At 42.1% G+C, this 27,925-nt stretch overlaps 1 protein-coding gene across 9 annotated transcripts in view; it reads right to left on the reverse strand.

Moving 5' to 3' along the window:
- The window catches only part of SYNE2 (spectrin repeat containing nuclear envelope protein 2), a 1,823,309-nt gene that overhangs the window by 204,972 nt on the left and 1,590,412 nt on the right, over positions 1-27,925 (reverse strand). For all 9 annotated transcript variants that reach the window (XM_069207355.1, XM_069207357.1, XM_069207362.1 and 6 more), the window contains 2 exons: positions 12,887-13,042; positions 1,718-1,876 (listed from right to left, as the gene is read on the reverse strand). In XM_069207355.1, coding sequence (XP_069063456.1) covers positions 1,718-1,876; positions 12,887-13,042 — 315 coding nt within the window. The remainder of the gene's footprint in view (positions 1-1,717; positions 1,877-12,886; positions 13,043-27,925) is intronic.

Consider the following 27,925-nt stretch of genomic DNA (forward strand, 5'->3'; position numbering starts at 1 on the left):
GATGTCACCAGCACAAGCCCGCTCCACATCTCGGGCAGCAGGACAGCTGCACCATCTCCTCAAGAAATGTGTGGGGAGGGGGGCTTCATCATGCAGTGCCCACCCTCCTCCCACCAGACCGCGTTGTAAGCACAGGTGGCCTCAAAGAGAGAAGCTTCCTCGCTCCAACTTTGGTCTGCCGTCTATACCGTCACGCCTGCCATTTGTATAGGAGGAACCCACGTGGCTGCAGAGGAGGTCCGCTGGGGCTCATCTGACATCTGCAGATGGCTGAAAAAGTGGGGGCATCTAGGGGTTTATGGACACACTGTCAAGCAGCATGTAAAGTGGGCGACAGGAGCTCACTCAAAACTCTACTGCCATGTTGGCCTCCTTGACCACACCCCCGTCATGAATGTTATTTACACTGAGACAATGGCTTAGGAGTGTGAGCTGAAGAACACATAAATGATACATTGTGGAACAGCTTTGAAAAGACTGAACAGAGTACAAAATTATTAAACACTCTGGGTTGAACCATGCCAAGTAGGGTGTTCCATTCGAATCCAAACTAATAATAGAGTGAGTATTCAATTGTTTTGGGTGTGTATATTTACAATAAAAAGCCTGTGGTGAATTTGTAAAATCGTGAAGGAATATAGATAAAATGTCTGCTCTGTTATATTCACATATTTTAATATATTAATTGAAATTGATTTATTTTGTAATCTTTCTATTACTGATATGTTTCTAAATGTAGTGATCGAACAATATTAAATTAAAAACATATATGTGAATTGACTATGTCTTGAGAATATACATAAGCTGGCAGGAGTTCCAGAGCCCATTTGAAAGTGCATAGATTGACAGAGAGGTAGTTTGATCATCTCATCGAAAAAAACACAAAATGTAAAAAATATGACAAGGTTGTCCCTTGTGAACACTTATAAAACGGACAGACAATGACAGTTAGACTATGAAATGTCAACATCCACAAAACTGCACAAATGTGATTAGTCTATCCTACCTGACCTGGCCTTCAATGGCAGGAATGTAATACACTGTGAATACTCATAAAAACGGCTGAAGGAATCTATAAGACTTTCCCATTTTAACATCTCAAGTGTGGTGTGTTTCTAAATTTGCAGAAATGCAGCATGTTTGATTCTTCTTCACTATGTTAAAAACGAATAATGGGATAGTACCATCTTTCTTAATTCCTTAAAACGGTAAAAATTAATTTAATTCTATTGTCACTAGCTGATTGACTTTGGAATGTCATTAAAATGTTAGGATTGCAATTGCACTACCACCTGAAAACACCTAAAATGCCAAAAATGTGATTTGAATATCCCTTCTGAACGCTCACAAGATTTAATGAACATGATTGTGCTATCCCCTTTGAACACTCAAAAATTAGTTAGGTGATAAGAATGTTAACTTTTTAAATCAATTAAAAGAGCAAGGGTGTAATTAGACAATTCAAATGAACATCTGTAGAAAGGCAGGTACGTTTTGCAATCCACCCTGAAAACCCATTAAATGTGGTCAAACTGTCCATTTGGACACCAATAAGGTTTCACAAATATGATCTGCCTATCACTAGTGAACAAGTATAACAATGACACAAATATGTTTAGACTATCATGGTTAAACCCTTAAAATAGCATATATAAGCTAATGGACCACTCCTTCCAAACAAACATAAAAGTGAGATGACCAAACCATTCATATTTACCTTTTGCAACTTTTCAATCATTTCTTCTATGTTGACATCTGCTGTCTGTGACACTTTGCTTTCCATCTGAGTCAGCCACTCACATAGCTCTTTATTCTTTTCATTGAACACCGTCCAGGCATTAAGTCTACCCTCTAACTCCTGCTTCCGCAAAGACACCTAGCAATAAGATCACAATTAACATGAGTCAGGAAATCTCAATACAAGCGACAAATTTATTTCGAGGATGTGCAGATAGAACAGTGAGCAAGCTTCCAAACAGTTCCAAATGTAACTGTTTTTCATAAATATGGATGCAAATTTTCACTTCTCAAATATCAAAATGTTGTTTCGCATTTTAGTTACCTTATCAAAAATACAACTTGCTAAAGATGGTGCTTGCTAAATCTGATACACTTATAAAAGTAACAAGCAAGAGGAATCAATTCACATGTTTTCAAATGTTTACAATTATTTTAAATATAGTTGATTTCTCCTTTGAAAATTCACGCGATAGATTTGTGTCAATTTCTTGAAAAAAAATTCCAGTACCCAACAGACTTCAGTGATGCCCAGGAAGATGACACACCTGACCACCAGAGTGGCAGATCTTCCACTCCTGCTGCATTAAATCTACAGAGATGATCCTGGAGCACAGATGTGTTCATTTAAACTCCAAACAGTAGTTAGTAATGACATGTGGCTTGTAGCTAGTATTCATCCTGTCCATGATATTACATATATTTTCCCGGGACTAAGCTGATAGCATGGCAGCACACAACTCATCGGCCTGTAGAATTATTTTGTGTAGGCTTGGTGCATTTTTCACCAATAGCTATGTCACGATTTAAAAACTTTGTATTTACAATCCAGTGCATGGCTAATGTGTTCTTCTAGTCACTTTGACTACCACAAACCACACTGTGGTCTGCAAACCCCCACCTAACTTGCTTGACTGTTACCCACATCTAAACTCATTGCATTTGATGGACTAGTTTGCCCTCAGCATCCAGTGATGATCTTGGAACTCACAGCTGACATGCTGCCTTCAACCATGTCTCAATATTCTACCATGATGATCTGATAGAGCATACATAGGATTTGATTCCTTCAATCCATATGTGGTGACAGCCACACACCCTTGCTGTGCTTTTTTATATCAGATTAGCTCGATTTGCTTGTTATGCTATTTACTTGCGATTTTATAGACACCGACCGTCGAAGTCGCAATGAGCACCTGAGTATTTTTCAATATAAGCTAAGCAGTACTAAACAGATTAAACTTAAAAATAACTGTTGTTTGTATAACTTGTACCACCTGATCTCATGTTCTAGCTTTCCTTTCACAAGAACGAATTAGAAATCACGCACCCATATATTGCCAGTTCCTCTTGTACAGTGCCTCCGAGTCATTTAAATGCAGGTGTGGTCATATTTCAGTCTTTGCATTCCGCCGCCTGGGAGGTAATAAGGGTGGGTTCAACATCATATATACGACAGCAGAATCAATGCCCTTACTCAGTCTGCTCTTTGGTTTCAAACATTTTGACTATGCCCCCCCGCCTCCAAATTGGTAGACTGTGAACTTTTTACACAGTCCCCTGCGTTCTTTAGACCACAGTATGGCTTCCTTTGTAGTGCCCCATTTCTCTACTTCCTTTTTCCATCTGTTAAACGGTGGTCCTTCAGGGGACCCCCAGTGCATCACAATATCTCTCCAGGCAATCACCAGAGCCAAATCCAGAAATCGATGGCCAGTTTTGTTCGTTTTTTGCTCAGAGTATAAACCGAATAGGCAAATTGCAGCTTTGTTCAGATTGTTTCTGTATAATGTTCTCTCAAAGTCTATTGTTACATGGATCCAAAAGCAAGTTATCACAGGGCCCCAATCCATGTTCATAAAATAGGCCTCTAGATGGGCACATCTCAGGCAAGGCTGTTTTTCTGTCCCCATCATAATGTTCAATTTATGAGGGATAAGGTAGGTAGTATGCAAGTAATTAGATTGAATACACCTAAAACAAGTGTTTCTCGAGGCTCTGCCTGAATACTTGAGTACCTGCTGACATACATTGTCCCTAAACTGCCTGCCCATTTTCGTTCCTAACCAGTTCACAATATCCCCAGAGTAACTATGATCACTGGTAAAATAATTTTATATAACTAGGACAGTAGCCTGCATCCCCTGTCGAATGTAAGCAGGGTCTCCAGTAGGTCTTTCATTCCAAATGTGCTGTACGAAATGTGCTACAGCACCATACACCAAGAACTGTGTCCAACAACCTTTCATTGTTGACCAAAGGGACCAAACTTCCAAAAGAACCATAGGCATAGCAATTCCCCACCCCAAACCTTCTTTGAGCACAGGTAGTCTGCCTAGGGGTAATGTTGGGGCAAATAAGGGATGCTGCAGGGGTTTCTTGACTGTGCTTTTCCAGCAATGCATAGCGATTCTGAGAAGTCTAGGCTTGAGGTGTGTCTGAACTTGTACGCACAACAGAAGCACGATCAACGTCTCTTACTGAGCCGTGACCCCTCTCTCCTATTTCTGTGACATTCTACTTTGCAAGTTACATGGCCACCCACTGCATCTGAGCTAAGTAGTATCTTTTGAAATCCAGGGCTTCTATCCCCCCTCTTGTGTTGTGTGTTTTAGTATACACAGAGACACTCTATGTCGTCTTCCATTCCATTTAAATGTTCTAAGGAGTACATTTGGGGGCTTAAATCCTCCAGCAATTTGGGGCAAATCTTTGGAGAAGCCAAAACAGTCTTCTCCAGTTGTGAATTTGGTCTTCTATTGTACTCAATTCCCTTTCCAGGGATTTCTTGTCTATCATCATTTGGCTCAAGCAATAGCCCCATACCATCACTTTAAAAGCTTCCCATTTTGTACTCACCTGCACAGGTGTGTGCTGATTTAGATGAAAGTATATCATTACGTTTTTCAGCTAGTGGCCCCCTAAATTTAGGGTCTGGTAGATAAGAAACCAGGAGTTTCCAGATCACAATACTGCCAGTCTTCGTCCCCACTAGAGATCCATAAGGAGAGGGATATGGGGGACGGCGTGTATTCGATTTGTGAATGCCACACTTAAGCTGCAGGAGCACTTTATTTTATATAGCCTGACATTTAAATCATGTACTGAATAGTAGAAGGAGTGCCCCCTGTGTCCCACATTTTTCATCCATGTGAAGCCACTCATCCCTTAATTTCTCATGCAGGTCTTGAAGTCTTGTGCTAGCTTTACAATTAGAGAATCGGCCCCTGGCAATGTCAATCGATTCAATGCTAGCTACATCTGCAATACAGTTATAGTCTCCAGCAAGCAGCACTGGAGACTGAGTATCCCCGGGCCAAGTAATCGCGAAACTGCGCCTGGCCTGTATTTGGAATGTAAATGTTCCCCATTGGTAAATTCGCCCACTTTAATCTCCCCAATAAAAATGAAATATCTACCCTTACCGTCAATGTGAACGCCCATAACTTCAAATGGTGCGCCAGACTTAATCCAGATAAAGGAGAAGCTTGCACATGAGGAAATACCTGTTGCACATAATTGGCCCCTCCAACAACTTTTTAGGTATGCAACTTCCTTATCCACTACATGTCTCCTGTATAAAGGCAATGTCACTCCCCTACATTTAATGTATGCCAGTATCCTGTGTCTCTTTCACGCTGCTCACATGCCCCTCAAGTACCAGGTGAGAAATATGTACCTACTCATTTATGTGGGCATTGAAGTGGCTGCGATCATTATGTCCTATTAGTTTGTTGGGGTGCATGCAATGAAATTCACCAACCGTCCCTAGCAGTAGCAGAATTAATACTCTGAACAGCGGAATACTGTGTTGCTGTACCACACACTGTGTGTGCAAGAAGTGAAACTGGGCTGCTGCATATAAACATACCTAAATTCCTGCTTCCCAGGTCAGGGTGGCAAAGGCCATCCATTCAATGAACTGTAACAATACTGAGCTATAGTGCCTGATTTAGAGTTTGGAGAGGGAGGGAAGTAACTCCATCACAAACGTGACAGATATACTGCCCACTGTATTACAATCCCATCATAGCCTATAGAACTTGCAATATGGAGGATGGGATATCCGTCACATTTGTGATGGGGTAACCCCTCCGCCAAACTCTAAATCATACCCATAGTCTGGTCTGTCATTGTTCTTAAAGTCAAGAGAGTTTAGAGGAAGGCTGCTCAGAACTTACATTTCTCTCCTGCCCACCTTTATAATCCCAACATTTACCACAGCAAACGTTTTGTTGGCCCTTCTCTACCATATCACCAAGATCAAGCTCCTTCTCGTAATTTCGCCAATGTCCATCTCAGTCTGGCTCCCACCTGTTTGTGTTACCAGTCACAGAAGAGTTTTCATAAGTTGTTTGATTTCCTAGGCGTCAGTAGTCAGCATGACATGTCTCTTCCTGCACCGTGCCAAGTTCTGAGCTCTTTAGATTCAGCTCTGTTGTGTAACCACTCAAAAATTGATGCTGTGTGTTACGGAGGGAGGTGGGAGCCTCAACTATGGACACCCGCTCTTGCTCAGCTTGTCTTCTGGTAGGTCACTTGGCTCTTGCAGTACTGCTGGTCCCCAAAGGTCTTCGCTTTAGAAGTGGGAGTTTATTCCACTCTGTATTGCCTTTTCCCGCCTTGTGTTGTTCCAGTCATTCCTGTGGTTACATTTATTGTAAGGCTCGTACTCAAAGCATTTTGCTTTTCAGGTACAACGATGGCTAACCATTTACTTAAACATTGTCTATAGCCTTAAACATGTGTCTCATGGCGTCTTCAGAACATTTATCTGAGATGTTGACAGTTTTTAGTCCATGACTGTGTCAAGCTAATGTCACTAGGTATTTTAAGCTGACATAGAAACTAGTCTTGGAAACTGTTGTTTTTCAAAATGTAGAGGCATGTGCTTCTCCTGGAAGCTAAACTGTGTACAATGTTGGGCAATGAATCCAGTCCATACTGACGCCTATGCTGATGTTGCAACCAAAATACTGTAAAAAAAAAACAGGCCAGTTTTAAGGTATCTCTCATTCATATCATAGGATTGTTGTGTTCTTGGAAATTGCTTAAGTGTATTCAATAGCTCGTGATGAGATTCCCTATTTGTCATTTTTCCATGCTTCTTCATCACAACTTTATTTTGGCATGTCAAAGAACTTTGTTTTGCTTGCAGATTCCAAGCAGAAATCTATCATAGATCTGGCTTCTATTAAGAGTTGCGGCCCTTACTGCAGAAAGTCTTTTAAAACGATGCAATATTATAAATATCGTTCTTTGGTTCCTCAAGAGCCAGTGCTGTGACTTCAAGACAGCCATGGAAGTTATGTGCTCATCTTTCTCCAGATTGAGACACATCATAATATCCAGACTTTATATTCTTGGAGGTTGGAGACCTGTATCTTGACTAGGGCAATGTTGCAGCTTTCTACTCTTTATCAGCCTAAGTGACATAAATCAGTTCAACATGGATAGGGAATGAGCTTAACAGAAGTCCAGATAGTCCTGTGTGGGTGGTCGCTCCCGTTTCATTTAATATTTATTCTCACCATCTCCATGTACTGCTTGGTGATTCTGAACTTGATTTCCAGAATTTAGCTGATGATGCACTACCGTGTTTTATGCCTTCGATTTCTCAACTGAAAAAGCTTGTGAGCACTTAAAACGAGAATAGTGCAGGGATGGGCGAGATTTAGCCCATGCTGCTTAGTTCACCTAATTGAGGGAATTTCGAATTGAGTTTATTAATGTAAAATGTTCACAATTTTACAGAGAGCACACGTGAATAATGTGAGCACCCAGAACACAAGCACCTGTGACTCGTGTCACTTCTGTTTTTTTTGCCATACTTTTATTAGGTAAAATGCCTCCTCGTGTCAGTGCATTTTGTGCTAAAATATAGTGCTGAACAGAAATATCACGCAAATTATGTGAAAGCCAATTACATGAATTTTTTACACCTCTAGAATAAATCCTCACATCATGAACATATTTTAGCAACGAGCTCGCATACATGCCATCTGTCAGTCCTCTCATATGACCTATACATACTTTCATGACTTGATGCCGCCACGCACAGATGGTAGGACTGGCTTACATATTTTGCATTAGTTCCCATGAAGAGCCTTACGATACTCCTAAAGTACTCAATAATTTGGCTGGACGAGTGAGAGAAAGATGTGGAAATAAATGGCCGCTGTAAAATTGCTTTAATGATCCTCCGAAATAAATAAAAAAAGATAAATTAACTTATTGCGTTAGTTCTTTTGAAAGACATGGCAGCAGGCACACTTCTGGACTCTCCAGACCCTGGAGCAAAGCTCTGCCCCTTTGTATTCAGCCTTCTGCCCTGCATGGGCACCGGACAACAATGACAGCCTCCAACTGCTAATCCGCTTCAGTGAGTTCAGCACTGATGTTTTACTTCTTTGTATATCTTTCACAATCAGTACAGACGCCTCACCCTTTGTCGTGTTTGAAACAGCTGTCCTTAGCTCCCTGTGCTACTCTCTCCTAGCCAAGTAAAAAACATAAAATATACGTAGGAAAAGTTATTCGGTTGGACTCATAGTGCACATTTTTCACAAAAGACTTCTGGGCTTCTTGACGCGTAACAAAAATAACGAACAGCTAAAATTCTTACAGTCTTTTTATTTGTGAAAAACACTTTGAAACAACAGAATGTACACTAAAAGAAAAATAAGTAAAATTAATTGGCAACTAAATTTTGCAAATGTAAGTTGTAGAACTGAAAATGCCAAAGTTAAGTATTCATGTTTTGTCTACATAAAAACACAGATGCAACACAGCTCTGTGTATAGGGAAACAGAGGAGAGCTCCAAGACGATTTTTGATAGTGGTTAACAAAACAGAACTTCACCAAATTCGTTATGCAATCTAGGATTTTCCTCCATTTATATTTTCTTTAGAGTATCAAAATAATATATCCTGTTTTTTGAGAAGTTACTCAAGACATAGATCTCTACTGAACATGCGATTGTTAAAAATAATATTTTGATAGCTAGTTCCACGGATCTTGAAACTCTTGCTTATACAACTATTTTTGTTGATTTAAATGCAGTAAACAATAGATGAAACGTGTAACTATACAGCCTCACATCATGTATAAATCGTAAGACAACATACTTATCTATCACAGGAACCAAATGATCAACATCAAAACATGTTACACCATTAAATATCAGGGCCCAAATATGTCATCCAATGTGCCCATAGCTTTGCATGTGGGCAGCCTCTATTCTCGTAAACTGGTATGTCCACTATGGCACATCTATCTATTCCCTCATTGCCACTCATGCCCAGCAGGCATGTATGGTGACATCCGAGATGATGTCTGGCTACATCCCTTTTAACAACTAGACATCCTAATCCTTTCAGATGTTTTCAAATGCCTGGGGAGCCCCTCCTCCTCCGTTACCCCCAATAGTATTACATTAGTGAAAGTGGTAACAGGTAAATGTATTATCCTGGTCAAAGTTTTTACAATAGAAGACCAGTATTTTTGTATTGCTGAGCAGGTCCAGGTTAAGTGATCAAAGTCCCCTTTTTGAGTCTTACAGCTTGGGGATGATGGGGGGGGGGGGGGGGGGACATGTTGCCATTCTCCAGAGCCTTTCAGTTGTAAAACATATCTTATGCAGACAGCTAAATTGCATCATAGCTGATATCCACAATATTTGTGCCACTGTTTTAGTCTCCATCCAGTCATCTTCATTTAGATTCCCTATATCTGCTCCCAAACACCTTCAAGGGTTGCTAGTCTATCTGGGCCATTATTAAGCAGGGTACACGTATTTGGGAGATGAGTTTCCTTTCTTTAATTGAGTCCATCAATATTTAAATTCTATCCGGATATAGTCATAGATTCTTTCTGGATCTTGAAACTCACACTGGGAATACAGTGGTTAACCGGAAGAGACTGCTGATAATTTTCTGAAAAGCAGCCATGTTGGCATTGTGATTTAGAGTCTGGAGTTACTTTTTTAATATGAATTGCCAAATACAAACACTATGTTTAGCACAGTAATGCCATTTGATAAAAGTTACCTTTGACAAAACACTTATAGTGAGTATCTCTCATGTTGTCCAAATCAACAAAAATATTTCGAATAGCATCTTTGGTCTGTGATAGTCACAGATTCTATTCTAGTTTTCATGAAATATACCCTACTGGGTGATGAGCCGTACTTTACAAATCCTGATTGATTGAATTTAGCAACAACAGATCTGTCTCTGGATATTGACACCCTATTGCTCCCCTTTTTACTTTCCCATCTAGTTGAATTTGGCATCTGCAACCAAGCCCTGGCTTGAGTGTCATTCTTTTTCACCTCCCACAATAAGCCAGTCTAGCTGCCCCCTTTACTCGAACATCAAAACCTTATTATGTGGAGTAGCATAGGGTTCCCTCAATGAGTCCACACTGTTTAACATTTATGCTTTTCCAACAGTCCAAATGATCAATGATTTGGGGCTTAAGTTCACAGTGAATGCCAATGATATCCAGATTGTGCTCAGGCTTGACAATGACCTCCAACAGAGCCAAACTCACTTTCAGGCTTGTCTTACTGAAGTTGCCTCTTTGAAGAAAGCCTAACGATTGAAAACCAGTTCTGATAGCAGGCTCCTCTGACTAGATAGCAGCCTAGAGCCCTTCTTTTCTTGGACCGATTCCTATTCCCTCTAAAAAACAGTCCATATTCTGGGAATTACTTTCGGTTCAACTCTTATGAGACATCATTTACCTCATTGTGGTAGCTCTTCTATGGAGTGACTTTATAAATAGCAATCACTTTACCTTGATCAACTGCAGTACAATGGGCATGCCTAAAATTTTCAGAACATTCCCGGGATCAGAAATGAAAGAGCTGCACGTTAACTCAGAAACAAGGCTGGACTTGAGGCTATTTTCAAAGGACCTTTTTACCAAAGTGCAACCTTTTTATCTGCTCTGAGTTTTTATTTTTGGCCCCTTGTGTCTTTAAGTTGAATTGACTTGTTGCACAAACTGCCCACTTTGGAGCTAAAATGTTATTTAGAGTTCACAGACACGAATGGCCATCCAGTGACAAGAGGGAGCGCACTGAGGAGAATGAACACTTAAGAGGGATACAATCGTAAAATTCCTCAAATACTTTGAAACACAAAGTATCAGAACAAGGTCTGTTCCTCCTAAAGGGGATACTTTAGGAGGTTTTCTTTAACCCATTGTCAGAACCCTGGCATTTGTGAGCTACAAAGAGGCCTGGTAGTCTTTAGTAGCAAAAGAGCTTTGGCGTGGGGAACGGGAGATGCAGCGTGTGAGAGACAACGTGACATACTTGTGCCAGTGTTAGATGCGCCATACCTATTGCTGCAGTTGGAGATTGAGGTAAGGGGTCACAACGGAATGCAGACTACTATCCATACGCCATGGCATGATCTCTCTTAAATCAGCAATTCCAAAGAAAGGCCTCCAGCCAGGTAATGTTGTATGTATGTCAACTTCTAGGCCTCAAAAATGTGAATTGTCAGGCATTAAACAGCACGAACCCGTTAACGTCAATGGAGAATGAACACTTTTTTGGAAGGTGATGTAGGTTTGAAGTGAGGGTGACCCCATTAAAATATATACAGGTATTTGGTTTACGGGTGAAGAGAAGAAAAAAAAAGTGACACAAGCCAAGTGCGGATTAATTGACTGGTATGCAACATGTTCCGGCCAGTTAGATGAGGCACAACACAAACTGAATAGAGTCTGTGCTTTGATAAGAAATCTTACAAACAATTACAATAGTGCTATCACTGTTTAAAGTTCGAGTCTTGCTGTTCCTGTATTCAGGCATATGACTTGGAGGTTATGGCCAAAACCTGAAAATACTACCTTCATGCGTATTCAATCAAAAAGTGTAAGAACATGTTAGGCCGGTTCTTTATACTTAAGGAACATTTATAGTAGGTCTGCAAGTGCATGACCAAAAAGATGTGAATGGGAGATCGTATGTGTGCGAGGGCATCGTTAAATTTCTTCTCCTGTGGCGCAGTCTCTTCGGCTTAGGGGGCAAGTGCAATGGCGTGGATCCGTCCTCCAAAAAATGTACGTGATATAATGCCAAATACATTTGCAGTATTTCATCATTATTATTAACAGTGGCTTACAACGGAGTCTGTACTTTGATACATGCACGAGTCACGTTGCAATTATCGATAGGCTTCTATAGTGACAGAGTTTTGTTTTCATAAATATGTCACTTCCAAAAGATTGTCCAAAAGTCATGCTGTTTAATGATCTGGATGCCACTTGTGTTTTTTCCTTTACCTTCGAAGCCGGTTTCTGCACCCGAGCAGAGCAGGAAACCTGGACGTGTTTGCCCAGAGCAGCTGCGACTGTTTATGTTGCACAAGTGACCTCCAGCTAGCCAAAGGAATTCAAAACCTGAGTGCTTCCGGAAACAAAGGCAGCTTTCCCAGCTCCAGACCTCCTGCACGCCGTGTACGATCTGGCCGCCGACCTTTGCCAAATGTTGAAGACATCTCAACGGGGGTGTAACGCATGCCGATGCACCACCCGAGGAGCAGGCGGTCCCTCCCTAGGGCACAGGCGCTGGCGGCGAGTCTGAGCCTAATAACCATTAAAAATGCGGGCAGTGGGTACTGGAAGCTGGGACAAGGCTAGGCCGGCTTTACCACAAGGGGATTTGGGGAACTTCAATACTTAAGGGTGAGCATTTTTGTTTATGGCGGTGGGTGGCGATAATCTCATCGTCTCTTTAACATTTTATGCTAGGTGGTCCTCCTCGCGTGATGACGTCACTGTCTAGTCCCAAATCCACTTGAACTTGAGCGAGTCTCTAACGAGGACCTTTGCATGTCAGATCCCCTAGAAGAGGTCAACTTTAACCCACAAATCGCGGCGAAAAGTCTCACCTAGGTAGACTGAAACAATGCATTACGGAAATCGAGAGTGAGAACTGTTAAGCCAAACAAGGGACTGAATAAAACGAGTTTATAAAAAGTGGCCTGTGCTATTTCAGCGCTGTCCAACTTCTGTGCCATCCATCAGAAAACCATTTTACAGTCACAAGCAAGTTTGACGAGGCCTGTAAACATCCCACCCCTCCCCCATCTGGACAGAGCCTCCCATGCAGCCGGTAGAGCGGCGACTTACCCTTAAGCAGAGCTCTTCCCACTGCATGTGCAAGTGTTCGACTTGCTCCTTCAGCACGAGCACGTCCTCCGCGACGATGCACTGGGTCAGGTCAGCCTTCATGTCGCCCAGCTCCCCCAGGTTCCGCGTCCAGCCTGCCAGCGACTGCTCCAGTTCCTGCATCCAAGAGGACATGCAACACGTTCAGCTCTGAGCGCTTCCCAGACCGGTGGCTTAATCCCTTTACAATGGGGGGAGGGTGAAGGGGAAAGGGAAGAAGAGGGCCGGCCAGGGGGCGGGCAGTGTATACACACACATTCGCACGCATTCACAGGCAACTTAAAGGTAACACGAGGGAAACAACTTAACAGTATTTACCACACTTATTTTTGGCCCTTTTTATGTTATTTTTAACCTGCCTCAGTTAACTTGTATGCCAGGTTTAAAAGCTGAAAGGTCAGCAAAGACCTGCTGCGTTTCCGGGGTTTGGCGGTTCATTTGTACTATGTATGCCGACATCTGGACTGGTCAAACAGGACAGCAGTGCTTTAAATGGGCGTGTACTGTCCGGTACTGAGTACCTGCACCTCTTGAACTTGAAAGCGTATAGGCACTGCTCCAATAACATTTAATGGGACACCACCTTCACTTCTATAGTTACATATAGAGCACTGATCACAAAGCATTTATGAGAGGGCCTGGCGCAGGGGAAACGTTGAAGAGGCCAGGGCCCCATTACACACAGGGCGCACTGTCTTTGTTTGCGCCACCGTGCACCTTAAAATAGGTGCGCTCGCCACAAACAGATAAAGTTTGCCCTATTACATTGAATGTGGTTCTCCCAGGGGGCGCAAGTTCCCGACTACCAAGCGGAGAATCTTTGAAGTAGGGTGAGCACCTAGCATTGATGCAAATTCTGGACAGGACTGCAAAAAATTCAGGACAAAGGGTCAACATTCAGGACAAAAATTCAGGACAAAGGTTCAAAATTCAGGACAAAAATTCAACAACAAACGTCAGTTTTACGCAAGAGAGGCCATGCCTCACTATGTCAGTGCATTTATTCACTCTTTTTAACATAGCACTATTTATTCAATGTGGTCTTTTTGTGATTGTCTCCTAGTATGCTACATTCAGGTGTCACATTACGTCATTGTTCAGTAGTAAATTAGTGCCCTTCAGTACTGCGGCAAGGCCATCCCCCTACCCAAATCTACCCATTCTTTCTTGAAGAGAAAGTAACAGCATTTTTTTTATTGTTTCTGAGCATTTTAAAACCCCTGGCAAACAGTTTGGGAAATATTAGGGTAATTAACCTTATGCTAGTTTAAACAAATTGAACAAAAACATCTGGCTTACCCCAACTGCCCATGGGCTTTCAACCTAAAAAAAAATGAAAGAAGCAGGGCAGACAGTGTGGGCGACAGTCTCACACCTAATGTCAGGATGTGAGGTACCCACAACTTGTCTGTAGTCTCACAGCACTAGAGTGTATGTCAGGGACTTTACATTTATCTTACATGAGTTTACTTTGCACTATGTAACACTGCACCCCTCTGCATTACTGCACTCTCTGCCACTTTATTGTATGCCACTCTACTCCACTATATGCTACTCTACCCCATGCTACTCTACCCTATGCCATTCTATGCCACTGCACTGTGCGCCAATGCACTCTAAACAACTGCACTGTACGCCACTGCCCTCTACTCTGCACCACTGTACTCTACGTCACTGCTCTCTGTGCCACTCTACTCCACTCTACATCACTGCACTGACACTCTACTCTGCAACATTGCACTCTCCGCCACTGTACTGTACACCAATCTACTATGGACTACTGTATTCTACGCCACTGCACTCTATGCCACTCTACTCTGCATCACTCCACTCTACGCGACTGCACTCTACAGCACTATACTCTACTCTGCACTGCACCACTCTACACTAAGCCACTGCACTCTGCTACACGAGTCTACTCTGCCCTCTATGCCACTGCACCACTCTACACTGCTGCACTCTCCACCACTCTATTGTATGCCACTCTATTTTGTCCCACTCCACTCATGCCACTGCACTCTAAACAACAGCACTGTACCCTGCACCACTGGGCTCTACGCCACTGCTCCTATGCCGCTCTACTCCACTCCTCACCACTATGCCACTAACTTTTAGCCATGAACAGCAGCCACTCTGGTGTATACATTGGCTAAAACACATTGGCAAAGCAAATAAGTCTTGCATAGACTAGACCTACCGGTTTTGCCAATGTTTGTTAGTTCTATGAGGTACCGAGGCCCCTGAAAGAACTGTGAATGTATAAGTCCTTATTTTAAACATGCATTTGACGCCTCGTCAGGGATAGTAAGCGCTATATAAATACAATCACATCATATGTAGGCTGCTACAAAATGCGCAACTACATTTTGGTTAAATAAAAAAGTGCTTTCTCAAATACAGATTTGAATAATATAGAGTTTATACCTAGTCCTAACATTTTTTTATAACACTCCATTAAAACCACACACTCCACAGCTCACCTTGAAGCACCATTGCAGTACCTCTCTAAAAGAAAATATATTTGCCATTAGAAAGCTTCAAGTGACTCCTTTGGTTAAAGTGGATGCAGGTTTTCAAGCCCCTTTACATTTGCAGATTTACCAATTTCCCACATTTGCATTTCTTCAGGGAAGGAGATCCCCTGGCAAGAAGGCCTGTTTCTTATCTGTCTGCCCCTCCCTCCCTCAGAGCACAGGAGACTCCCTGCCTTTTTACTGCAGCTGGGGAAACTAATCTGCCTGTAGTTTCGCCCTGCCGTCCTTTCTCCTTTTGGTGAAAGGCTAAAATTACGGACAAATGCAGCCCGTTAAGCCTTTCATCACGGACAATGGACGGCAGGGCGAAATTACGGACAGTCCGTGAAATTTACGGACGGGTGGTCACCCTACTTTGAAGCAGCCACTCCGTGTTTCACTGTGCAGGAGGTAATCCGCCTGCAATTTTAAGGGGCATTAGAGATCCGCTTGCAGGTGGGTGCAGTGAGTGACTGCACCTGCCTGCAAGGGGATGTCTGGGGGCTTTCACGTAGGACCCACTTTCCTCCCTCCAAAGGGCTGCCACCAGGGGGCACACTGACAGTGCACCACTTGACATCTTCTTTGCCTCTGTGCCCGTGTCTATAATATGGCACAGAGGCAAAAGGATTACCTCATTTACATGGGGCCATGCTACCCTACAAATGAGGGAACACCATCTGGAGATAGCGCTGGCACTATATATGCACCAGTGCTATCTGTATTACAGAAAGGGCTGCACAGCGTCAGTGGCCCTTTCTGTTATACCAAAATGCCCTTGGGGCACGCAAAGCAGGTTCTCATGCCCCTTGCACACATGGGGCACTTTGTATAATATGGCCTGGGCTGGTGGCAGCTGCCACTAATCAAGGGTGGTAGGGGGCTGGAGGTTTAAAAATAATAATAATAAAAAACGTACCTGCCGGCCGATCCCGGCCGCCTCCATCGCTTCTCTCTTCCAGGCAGTCCCTAGGGCACAGACTCCAAATCCAGATGCTGCTCTCATGCTATATGTAGCATGAAATCAGCGATGGGATTGGCCTGAGCAGGCTGGATTTGTGCTTGCTCAGACTCAGGGAGCCTGTGCCATTTCTCCAACTCGGCTGTGTAATACAGTTTGGTTGAAGAAATATAAGTGCACATGTTGGTTTAGCTTGCCTAAGATGGTCAGCCAAACCGACATGCACACTTTAAGGTACCCACCACTTCTCCTCCCTGCCTTGGCCCAGCCTGGCTCTGCCCTAGACTCACATGATGGATCAGTCTGACAGTGACCAAATTATAACATTATTTTATTATCATTTTATTTATCATTGCCTGACTAAGCAGGGAGGCAACGCTCCTCCACTATTATGGAGGAGCCGGCCCTGCCCTGGGCATGTGCGCCAGCTTTACGTACCATGAGGATACTTTGGTATCACAGAAAGGGCAATGTAACAGGGGAGACTTTTTAAAGTGTGCCGTGGTGCAAACAGAGAAAGTGCACCCTATGTATGATAGGAGCCTTGGTGGTTTTCCAACTAAACCAACCCAAATGCATATGACTCTTCAACATATTGACATCTGTGGTGATGGGGGCCTGGGTGGTTTGCAGAAAATATTGTAGCAAGCAGAATTGTGACTCCTTCAAATTACAGAAGTACCAATCTGTTGACATCTTTCCAGTTTTTAATCGGCAGCACAGCCCTTCAGTACCATTTGTATTTGGCAAAACTCACTATATAAGCACAGACAAAACCATTATGTACTACTTATCCGTGTGGCAACAGAGCAAATCAGATTTTTCAAACTGAAGTTTTGCACCAGGGTTAAATAGTGAAGCAGTACCCGGGAGAAGTAATAAAAAAAAAATCTTGACCTAAATGCGCATCTGCGTATACACATATGCTCCCCACAATATCCATGTTTTTGCATTGCACCAACTCTACTCTGCTTTCTAAACTCATGATTGCACCCAGTTTTTCCCCACATAGGAAAAGCTACTAACATCACCCTTTAAACCACACACTAGCAGGACACCAAGGAAGTCATTAAAAATCGAGTACTCAATGTCTTTGCCTGGGTTATGCTGCTCTTTTTATATGGTACAAATGGAGCAGATATCCACTTACCCCTGTGCTCTCTTTCTCTGTAGCCTGTTGCTCCTCCTCCCCACCATGCTCTGCATTGCTTTGATCCCTCCCATCATCCGTGTTTCTTTTGCCGCATTTCTGTTGCCCGTTGATTCTCTTTCCCACCTTCATATTGCTTCCCCTACCCATGTTCTCTGTGTTGCCCCCTCCACCTGTGCTTAAAAAATGCTTGTTCACATTTTTTTTTGTATTTGGCTAGCCAACTCGGATTAGCAAATAATATTAAAAAGAGCGACTGCGTCATAGACTTTTTTTTCTTATTTACCCACACTGCTCAGCATCGGGTATTTTGTACAGCATGGCTAAAAACCACTGACATAGCCAATAGGTCTAAAAGGCGAGTCTTATTGGCTTTTACAGTGCTTGTTTAACTCTAGTCTTAACACATTAGAACATCTTTTAGCCCATTAAAGAGACATTCAAATTTCTGAGGCTTCAAGGCAGTGAGTAAAGGATAAACAGTGGGCAAGTGTTTATGCAGACTGTTATGAATCCCATTTGCAGTGTGGTATGCAGGGCCACATTTAATATGAACGGGACAACATACACGAGTTTCACACTATTATTGCTGTATTTACAGAATAAGAACTAGAGCACATACATTTTGATTTTTCATAGCAGAAAAATAGTGTGCCAAATGGCTTTATTCTCTTTGTAGGTTTCCCCTACACAGGCATGCGCTGACAATGTGAGACATGTTGTTTCCATACAGTGAGATTACACCCCACCCATAGCATACCATTTCTTAGCCTCGGCATCGCTCTCATTTCCTGTGCTTCCGTTTGTCATGGTATGCAGGTGTCATGTCCTATTCTTGTATTTGGCCCTCCTATGGAGCATGGACAAAGTACTTGTGTCCATCTACTCTGCTTGTTTACGGAGCTACTTTTTTCTTTGTGTTCGAGCACTCCATATGAGTGCTTGTGTTTCAGTCCGTCTCCCATATCCCCATCCATGTTGCTTTCATTCCGTCCCACCCATCTCCCTTCCTTTTTGCTTCTTTTCCCTCCCACCCAGTTACCCTGTACTCTATGCTACTGCACTCTACTATACACTGCACTCTGCACCACTGCCCTCTCCTCTTCAACACTCACCTCTAAGCCACTGCACTCTATGCCATTGGAAGCAATGTCACTGCACTCTACTCTGTACCATTCTTTTCCTCACCATGGCACTCTATTCCACTCTGCTCTGCGCCACTGCACTCTATGCCACTCTTCCCTGCACCACTCTATTCCAATGTGCTTTACTCTGTGCCACTGCATTCTCGCCACTCTTCTCTGAGCCACTGTACTCTATGCCACTGTACTCTACGCTACTCCACTCTCCTCTGCACCAGTGTACTCTACGCCTCTGTTTTCTACACTGTGCCACTCTACTCCATGCCACTGTACTCTACTCTGCCACACTGCACTCTTTGCCACTGCACTCTATGCCACTCTTCTCTATGCCACTCTTCTTTACTTTCCATCACTCTACTCTGTGCCACTGCACTCCATGTCTCTGCACTGTACACCACTGTATTCTATGTCACTGCAGTCTACGCTACTCTGCTCTGCACCACTCCACGCCACTCTACCCCTCTTCACACAATGTCACTGTACTCTACACCACTCTACTATAAGCCACTCTACTCTACCCCAATTCAATCTACCCCCACTCTACTCTACAACACTCTAAGCCGCTCTACTCCACTTAGTTCACTCCACACTACTTTACACCATGCCACTCTAGTCTACCCCACTCCATTCCACTCGATTCCACTCTAATCAAATCTACTCAATGACAATCAAGTTTATGCCACTGCACTCTACACCACTTTATTCTACTATACTCTACACCAGTCCACTCTACTATACCCCACTCCACCCTAAGCCACTATACTCTACTGTACGCCACTCCACTCTACACCACACACCACCACTTTAGGGTATACCACTTCACTCTGCTCTACACTACTCCAAGTTATTTAAGTTTAACTCATTGAATTGAGAACATTTATTTACACGATATAACTTCGTAAAGTGCAAATGAGCCAGAGAAGGAGTAGTGTGCCTTGTTGTACTAGAAGAGAGAGGATATGGTCAGACTACAAACATGAGACTGGTGGTCTTCATGCCTCTCCAATGCTTTCTGAAAACTGTCCCGCAAATTTTCTCTTTGTAATGGTTAACCAAGCTACACAATACTCATTTTCATAGATAATGTCTGTTTTCTACTGCACATACTATAAATATTCAAACAATTCTTGAGCCAGCAATATGGACAATAAACCAATATTCCACTAGCCCCTTCATCTGTCTCGAACTATATACAAGGATCCACACTTTAAAATGTAATAAACATACTGCACATTTGTTTGTAAGGCAGCATGTCATCTTCAGGAATATCGTCTGACATAAATATCATGTCCTAAATATATCTAAAAAATATCATTAAATTGGGTGTAAACTTTTTATTATTAACATTTGAGGGGCATTTTTTTAAAACAGTATTTAGGAAATGGGTATAAATAGTATATTATCACCTTTTATGGGTAATCTTTTGAAAATAATATTTAAGACATGATATGTATGTCAAATGACATTCTGACAACAATATTCTTATAATATACCTATATACTAACGGTAATGCCAACTAGCGAATGGTAATGCCAACAACATTTTTCCTTTCTTAAATCGCAGAAAGCTATTTTTATAGTGCAGTTGCTTGATCTATAAATGTTCGTTTACTCCTCAAATGTTAAGGGTAAACCCCTCTAACATTCCTTGGGATAATGTCGCCATTATACAAAAAGCAAACAAAACAAGTAAACCCTGCCAAGGCTGTCTGTACTTTTCATAAATTCCAGAGGCCCTATATCATGATTGACTCGTTTTGCTAGTTCTGTCTTTTTAGCATATAGCATTTTGGCAGATGGTGTTTTTAATCCCTCAGTTCCGACTAAAATGGAAGCTACTTCTCATGCAAAATTCTATCGATATAAGACCAGGAGCCACGCCTGACAACAGTCCACTCCACTTCACAACTCTTTACTGCTTTCTTCTGCTTTAAATCCTGGACACTGCTTTCAGGTGGAGGCAGGGAAACATTTGAGTGTCATAAGCAAGTGGCAAAAATGACAGCTGGCATAATCAGAGTCCTGGTTTTATGATATTAGATTAGTAAAATCTCTTTAGTCTCAGAATGCCAACACACTCATTAGTCAGACTTAAAAAACATAATGCTCCTGATAAAATTATGGGGGTTGTCATTATCATTTATCTTCTCCCTTAATTCATGATTTTACAATCGAGGTAGATTTTCTTTTAGCCTGCAGGTACAATTTTAAGGACATTTTAGAACAAACATTGGCAACACCAAAAAGTTTGGTATTGACAAGTGCGCACATTTGTATTTTCTTCAGGGAAGTAAAATAGAAGTTAAATCATTAAAAGTAATGAATCAACAAATAAAAATGCAGCATATGTTTCCAAAGGAAAAAGGATTTAAAAAACATGAACCACTGCAGCACTTAGTGCACCAGCTTGGCACTCCGTGGCAGTGAAGGGCACTATTGTTTAGATGGGTGCCAATGAGCTAAAATGGGTTAGAGGTACAAACCTGAGCATTTCCATCATACCTCTAACTCATTTTTAGCTCCAGTGTGGACGGTTACCACCTCAATAGGTATATCATCTTCAAAATAGTTGTATATAAAATTTCAGGAGCAACCTCACTGCTGTAACCTATATGTTTTTACCTATCCTGGCAATGTATCTCCCAGCTGGGGCTGTCCTGAAGCATGTGCAGCGCCACGAGCGGGGGAAAATATGTCAAGGGAGCCCTGCTTCCCTCCTGGGTATGACGTATCTTTATCCATGGCAAGATGGAGTACAGGTGGATAAGTTACAGATCCCTCACGACAGCGTCGACCCACGGGAAATCGGAATTGATTTCTTTCAGAATGGCTTTCATCATAACAAAAATACTGCGTCGTCCCTGTGGTTAAAGTGAATTAAAACAAGTATAGGAACTTTGATGCTGCGTGCAGTGGCGACAGGGTGAGTGAACTTGGGGAGTTGTCAAAGGCGTGGCTAAAAAGATAAATTATCCAACAATTTTTTCGGTCTTTCACCTTTAGGTAACTACATATATAAAATAACAAACATCTTAAATGAAAATTAAATGCAAGTTATGTTAATCAGGGGGAAATGCACTACTGTACATTATGAAACCTCTATAAGTTAATGGACTGCACCGGACAGCCACAGAATTGAATCCTGGTTGGTGCAGAATAGTGACTTGTATATGTTTAGGACTACAAGGTCCCGCTCTGTGTGAGAGAGCACTGTAAACATGCAAGTAATTATTTCAAACCCTCATTACACACAGTATAAGATAGACTACTACAAAATGTGCAAAATGTTTAAGATAAAACAATTGCTTTCCAAATTATAGATTTTAGTAATACCCAAACTGCACTAATTGCATTTTTTATAACTGTCTTTTAAAAAGACACACTTCCCAACTTAGCTGATAGCTCCCTTAAAATACCTCTCAAAAGAATAAATGTGTCATCAGGAACTTTCAAGTAATTGCTTCAATTAAAGCCAACAGGGCTTCCATGCACCCTTTACGTTTGCAGGCTGAGCAGTTACGCACATTTACTATTCTTTCTGGGAAGCAGGCTCCCTGGCAAGATGGCTTGTTTAGCTGTTTGTGCCTCCATCGGTTTCACAGCATAGAAGACTCCCTGCCTTACACTTAATCTGAAGCACTTCAGCTGTCGGACTTAGCTGTTCTGGGACTCTTGTCTTTTCACAAAATGTAGGGGAACTGTTTTTCTAAAATTTAAAAAGTATGGGTACATCATGCCCTTAAGATCCCTTCCACTTCGACCACTGTGTTGTACACACCAATCACACCATACCTCTGCTCTGAAAATCTCTGCAGCAAAAAAAGCATCTGATGTAGAGATTACCCAAGAGGAGACAGCCTTTACAACACTCTCTTTACAATGGGATGCCTTTACCACACATTCTTTACCACGCAATGCCTTTAGCACACAATACATTTACCACTCATGTTTTTACCACCAATTTGCCTTTCCCATTCATGCCTTTACAAAAAAGGTAAGGTGTGTGTGTGTGTAAACATAAATATATATCTCATTTAATTTAAGGTTTAGGGGTGGGTAAGGGTGTAAGGTGGTAAAGGTATTTTTAGGGTTTAATGGTGGGTAAGGATTTAAGGTTGCAAGGGTGTTTTCTATGGTTTAGGGGTGGGTAAGGGTATTGGGCGGCAAGAGCATTTTTAGGGTTTAGGGATGAGAAAGGGTATAGGGTTGCAAGGGTGTTTTTAGAAATTAGGCTTGAGTAAGGTATGGTGTGGGAAGCGTGTTTTAGGGTTTAGGGGCAAGTCAAGGTCCTTGGTGGCAAGGGTGGTTTTATGTTTGGGTCAGAGTATACAGTGGTACATGTTTTCAGGGTTCAGGGGTGGGTAAGGCACTGGGTAGTTTGGGTGTTTTTAGGGTTTAAAGATGGTTTGGGGTATATGGTGGTTCAGGTGTTTTTAGGGTTTAGGGGTGGGTAAGGGTATTGGGCGGTAGGGGTGCTTAAGGTTTTAAGGGTGGGTAGGGGAAAGGGTGGTAAGGTTACAAAACAAGAAAACTATTTCTAGAATAATATAAACAATAGAGTGGTCTGGGGGGTCTCCCCATAAAAAATAAAAATATATATTTTTAGGTAACATTTATATATATATATATATATATATATATATATATATATATACACACACACACACACACACACACACACATATGTACATATTAAAAAATAATGTAGTGGTTTTACCTTATATATACTTACCATGCGTTGTAATGGCATGGTTGTTAAAGATATAGGCGAGGTAAAGACATGCGTGTTAAAGGTATAGTGCAGTAAAAGCACTGTGTGGCAAAGAATGCGTGGTAAAGGCATGCATTGTAAAGGCATGTATTGTAATGTCATACAACCATATCCAAAACTTTTATTCAGAAAATTAAATTATCATAAGGCTGCATCACAAACATTCTCATGGGCAGCAATCAAGCTGTGAAATTCCCTGTGGGAAGACCCTGGATCTCAAGATGGTCTCCATATACAATTCCATTATTCACCTGATACTTTGTTTAAAATGTCTTCACCCTTTAGTTTACTTGGGGATCTTCCTCCCTTTTTTCTACAGTAGCAGGAGACAACACATCACATTTCAATGTATTTAGCTATCCACCCTTCCCCCATTCCATTTATCTTCATCCTCCTGTCTCACGTTTGAATGTCATTGTAAGTTTACTATTTAATGCTTTCAACTTTGTTATAAAGTAACTTGACTCTCGATTGGTCGGAAGTGCAGTAACAGTCATCTTGAGTGGAAAAGCGCTACAAAAATGTTAAACAAATAACATTAATAAAAGTAACTTCTGCCTTCTTATCTTTCTGGCCCAGTCAGTGGCTTTCAACACATTTTTTTCAAACTCTTTATATTAATTTTCACAATGGAAATCAAAATACAGCAGTTGCCTGGGAGGTGGATATGTCCTCGTGTTGCTCAATCTACTAAATCTGTCTCTGTTATTGTCATAACCTCCAGAACAAATAACTAATTAGTTTACCCCCAGTTAGGCACTCGTGCACTTCCAAAGCAACAACCCTGTCTGCCTGCGACCTGTCCTCACACTCCTTTGTTTCTACAACATGCATAAAACATGCCACTGCATTAAGTTTGGAGCACACGCTCTGGGAATGTCGCATGACACCAATATTCAGCACTAACAGAGGACACCACTACCAACACCCCTCTTACAACCATGCCCCAAAGAATCAGAACCACTAGCCACTGGTCTGCAAAGTGCTTTTGGATTTCGACAAAAGCTAAGAAAGCAGACACAAATGATACAATACAATGCTGCCAACAAAAAACAGGAATTAAACCAACTTTCTTGGCTTATGGGATGGACTCTATTTCATTATATTTAACAATCTTCATTACTTTCCAAACAAATCGTTGAGTGGTCACTTTAGAGTACATATAGAAATGTTGGATATAATATTACAAAAACACAACTAGCTGCCCATGTTTGCACACCTTGCTGATTTTAAATGACAACATAGGCCCTCATTATGACTTCTGCGGCCTTTCACAAAAAACGCCAAAGCCATGGGCGGCAGAAGACCGCCATATTACAGGTACTGAAGGATTTCCGCCACAATTTTTGGAGGAAATACTCCAGTAGTCGTGCTGGCAGTCAGAAGTGCACAGGCGGTTCCACCACCAGCCCCTCCCCGCCAAAAGAACTCCGCCAGCCACATTACAACCTGTAATACGGCCTGGTGGTGTCCTGATAGCAGGGCGCTGCCGGCAGTGGAAGTGCCCCCTCCCGTTCCCTGGCAGACGACCTCCTTGCCGGACAAGGTAAGTCGATCGTCCGACAGGGGAGCGGGGTGGGAGGGTGGGGGGGTGTTGTGTGTGTGTGAGTGGGTGTTGTCTGTGAGTGTGATTGTAAGTGTGTATGTGTGTGTGTATGCGTGTGTGTATGGGTGTTTGAATGCATGTTTGAATGCATATGTGCATATGGGTGTTTGAATGCATGTTTGATGCATGTGTATGGGTGTCTGAATGCGTGTATGATTGTTGAGGTGAGTGTGTGTTGGAATGTTTGTGTGAATGTGTGAATGTGTGTATGTATGCAAGTGAGTGAATGTGTGTATGTATGCATGTGAGTGAATATGTTTATGTATGGCTGTGAGTGAATGTGTGTATGTATGTGTGTGTGTATGTGTGTGACTGAATGTGTGTATGTATGCATGTGTGTGAATGCGTGTATGTGAGTGTTGGTGACTGAGTGTATGCAGTGTGGGTGTGTATGCGGGGAGGGGGTGCTGTTATGGAAGGAGGTTGGGGGGGTGCTGTTATGGTGGGGCATGCTGTTAAGGAAGGGGGGCGAAGGGGTGCTCTTATGCAAGGAGGTGGGGGAGGGGGTGCTGTCATGCAAGGGGGTGGGGGTATTGGAATTGTGGGAGGGGAGTTTGGGGGAGTCATCTGCCGGTGAAAGGAAATACATTTTCTGTCACCAGTAGCCTTTCTGGTAGGGTTTTCGTGGCAGTGCTACCGCAGCAGAAACCTTGGCAGAAAGCCGACTCATGATACCGCCAGCAGTCTTCAGTGGACTGCTGGGTCAGAGATGCTGATCTATGGCCAGGCGGTCCAACCACCCTGGTGGTACAAGCGGGGATGTGGCGGTTTGGCAGAGGCCAAACCGCCACACTCCTAATGTGCAAGTCTTCACCACGGCCCGTCTTCGGACCGCCAGGGTCATAGTGAGGGCCATAGTCGTTACTAGGGGCTTCATTCCGAGGCGGGTGTCAGGATGGGTGCAAATACACTCTGGCACAAATAATGCCTGTATCACATAGCGTGTGTTTTAGAACGAAGGTGTGAAAAAAAAAAACTGTTTTTGTGCCTCATTTTGAGCATGTTATAATGGCTGGCTTACAGTTTTGTATAGACAATTCACCAATTACTCCTCTTCCAAGGAGAAACTGATGGTAAGTGGCAGCACAGAAAATAAACAAAATAAAATAAGTAGTGTGTATTTGTGCTTTTCTAATGGGTTTTGTGCTCAAAACAGGCACAAACATTTGCATCTCATTTTGCACAACTATCTATACACTTAGGGCCATATGTACGAACACATTTTCCCATAGACACAAAATAGGTAAAACCCTTTGCTACATCTAGCCCTTTGTTCCTCAGAGCCGTTGCTTCTTTAATTCTTTCTCAGAGGTTTTATTACAGTTTCTTTTTATTGCCTTCACGTCTGGTGGGAGTTTGAATCACAACGGCAACCAAACTGTCAAGAGTGAAATTATATTTCAAATGGATAGCTTCTTTTAGAGAGCGAATTCCGGACAATTACCGCTGCCCTTTTTAACTTTTCAACCAACATCTCTAAATGCTGAAGGCTCTAATGTAACTAATTTTAACCTGTGGAAAGATCCCTTTGGATGAAAGAAAATGCTCTGACAGGATATATCCTGCTGAACGATGCGCCAACTCTAATGCCTCTAAACAAAACCTTTGAAGCAGCACAGCAGTCAAGAACTGAAGGTTATGAAAAAGAACGCAATCATAACATTCTGGCGCCCTGACCTTTGGCTATATTCCAGAATTTGTAGGAAGATAAAGGAAAGCTATTTTCTCTCAAGACGCAGAGACCACAAAAGCTTGCCCAGATGCTAAAAAATGAACAGTAAAGAAAATGCAAATATGTTCACTGGTCCTTACAATTTAGGTAGGTATAGTACCCAACAGGCTGGTGCCATTTCGTAGCCCTGGATCAGGAACATGTCAAGTAAATGATGATTAGAAAAATTTGCCAAAATGCAACCCTGGTGGAATCTGCCCACCGTCTGCATTTCACTGGTGGCATGGAATTCACACCTACCCTGTCTGCAGAGGGCAAAACCGCGTGACTCATCCAAATTCATGGATCTGAAATCCACTTTAGTAAGGCATGAGTAGCTACATCAATTCTGATTTGCCAGCAACACCTCACCTTCAAGCTCATGTTACAGCTGCTAGCGCAGGTGTTTTAATAAAAATTATTAACAAGTGTTCATGTATTCTGAACAAGTGATTTGTGTAGAAAAAAATTATAACGTAGAAAATAATGCACACATTTGAAAATGTGATTACGGAGAGTGGCCGCCAATATTCACAAAGAGTACTTATTAGTGGGATTAATATTATCAAATGTTGAATATATGTTTGACTAATGTAGTAATATGTCTTATTAAGGGTTATGCATTGTGTCCTACTTTATTAATTGTAGGCCTTAACTTAGCGAATGTCTTGACCTACTTGCCAGGCCTCATGTCAAAGCTGTATTTCTTAACATTTAATAAATGGCTGTCTTTGAGAGAGCTGTGATTTCCATTTTTGCACTGTTTAAATGTGCTCATAGCTGAAGTCTTTTCTCATGAGAAACGACTGCTAGAATATGCTGTTCTTGCTAATGTAACATTTTGTGTGTAATGTGTGTGAGACTGACGTTCTCAGGAGAAGAAAAAAGGGGGATACTGACTGGAGTGGAAGCTGCAACAATATTGTTAACTGGCAAGCCGGATGATGAAGACATTGCAGGACAACCGATCAACAACATGTGAAAGGAGAAATGGTAGAATTCATAGATTTTTAGTTTATTGGTCAAAATGTAAACATGCGATTAACTGACCAATGGGGATTTGTGAAATAGTTTTACTAGTTTTAATATAATGATGCTGCAATGAGAGAAGACAGAGGCATTGCCCATTTCCTTGCAGACCGAAAGG

This window comes from Pleurodeles waltl, chromosome 9, assembly GCF_031143425.1.
Source record: "Pleurodeles waltl isolate 20211129_DDA chromosome 9, aPleWal1.hap1.20221129, whole genome shotgun sequence".
Classification (NCBI taxonomy): Eukaryota; Metazoa; Chordata; class Amphibia; order Caudata; family Salamandridae; genus Pleurodeles; species Pleurodeles waltl.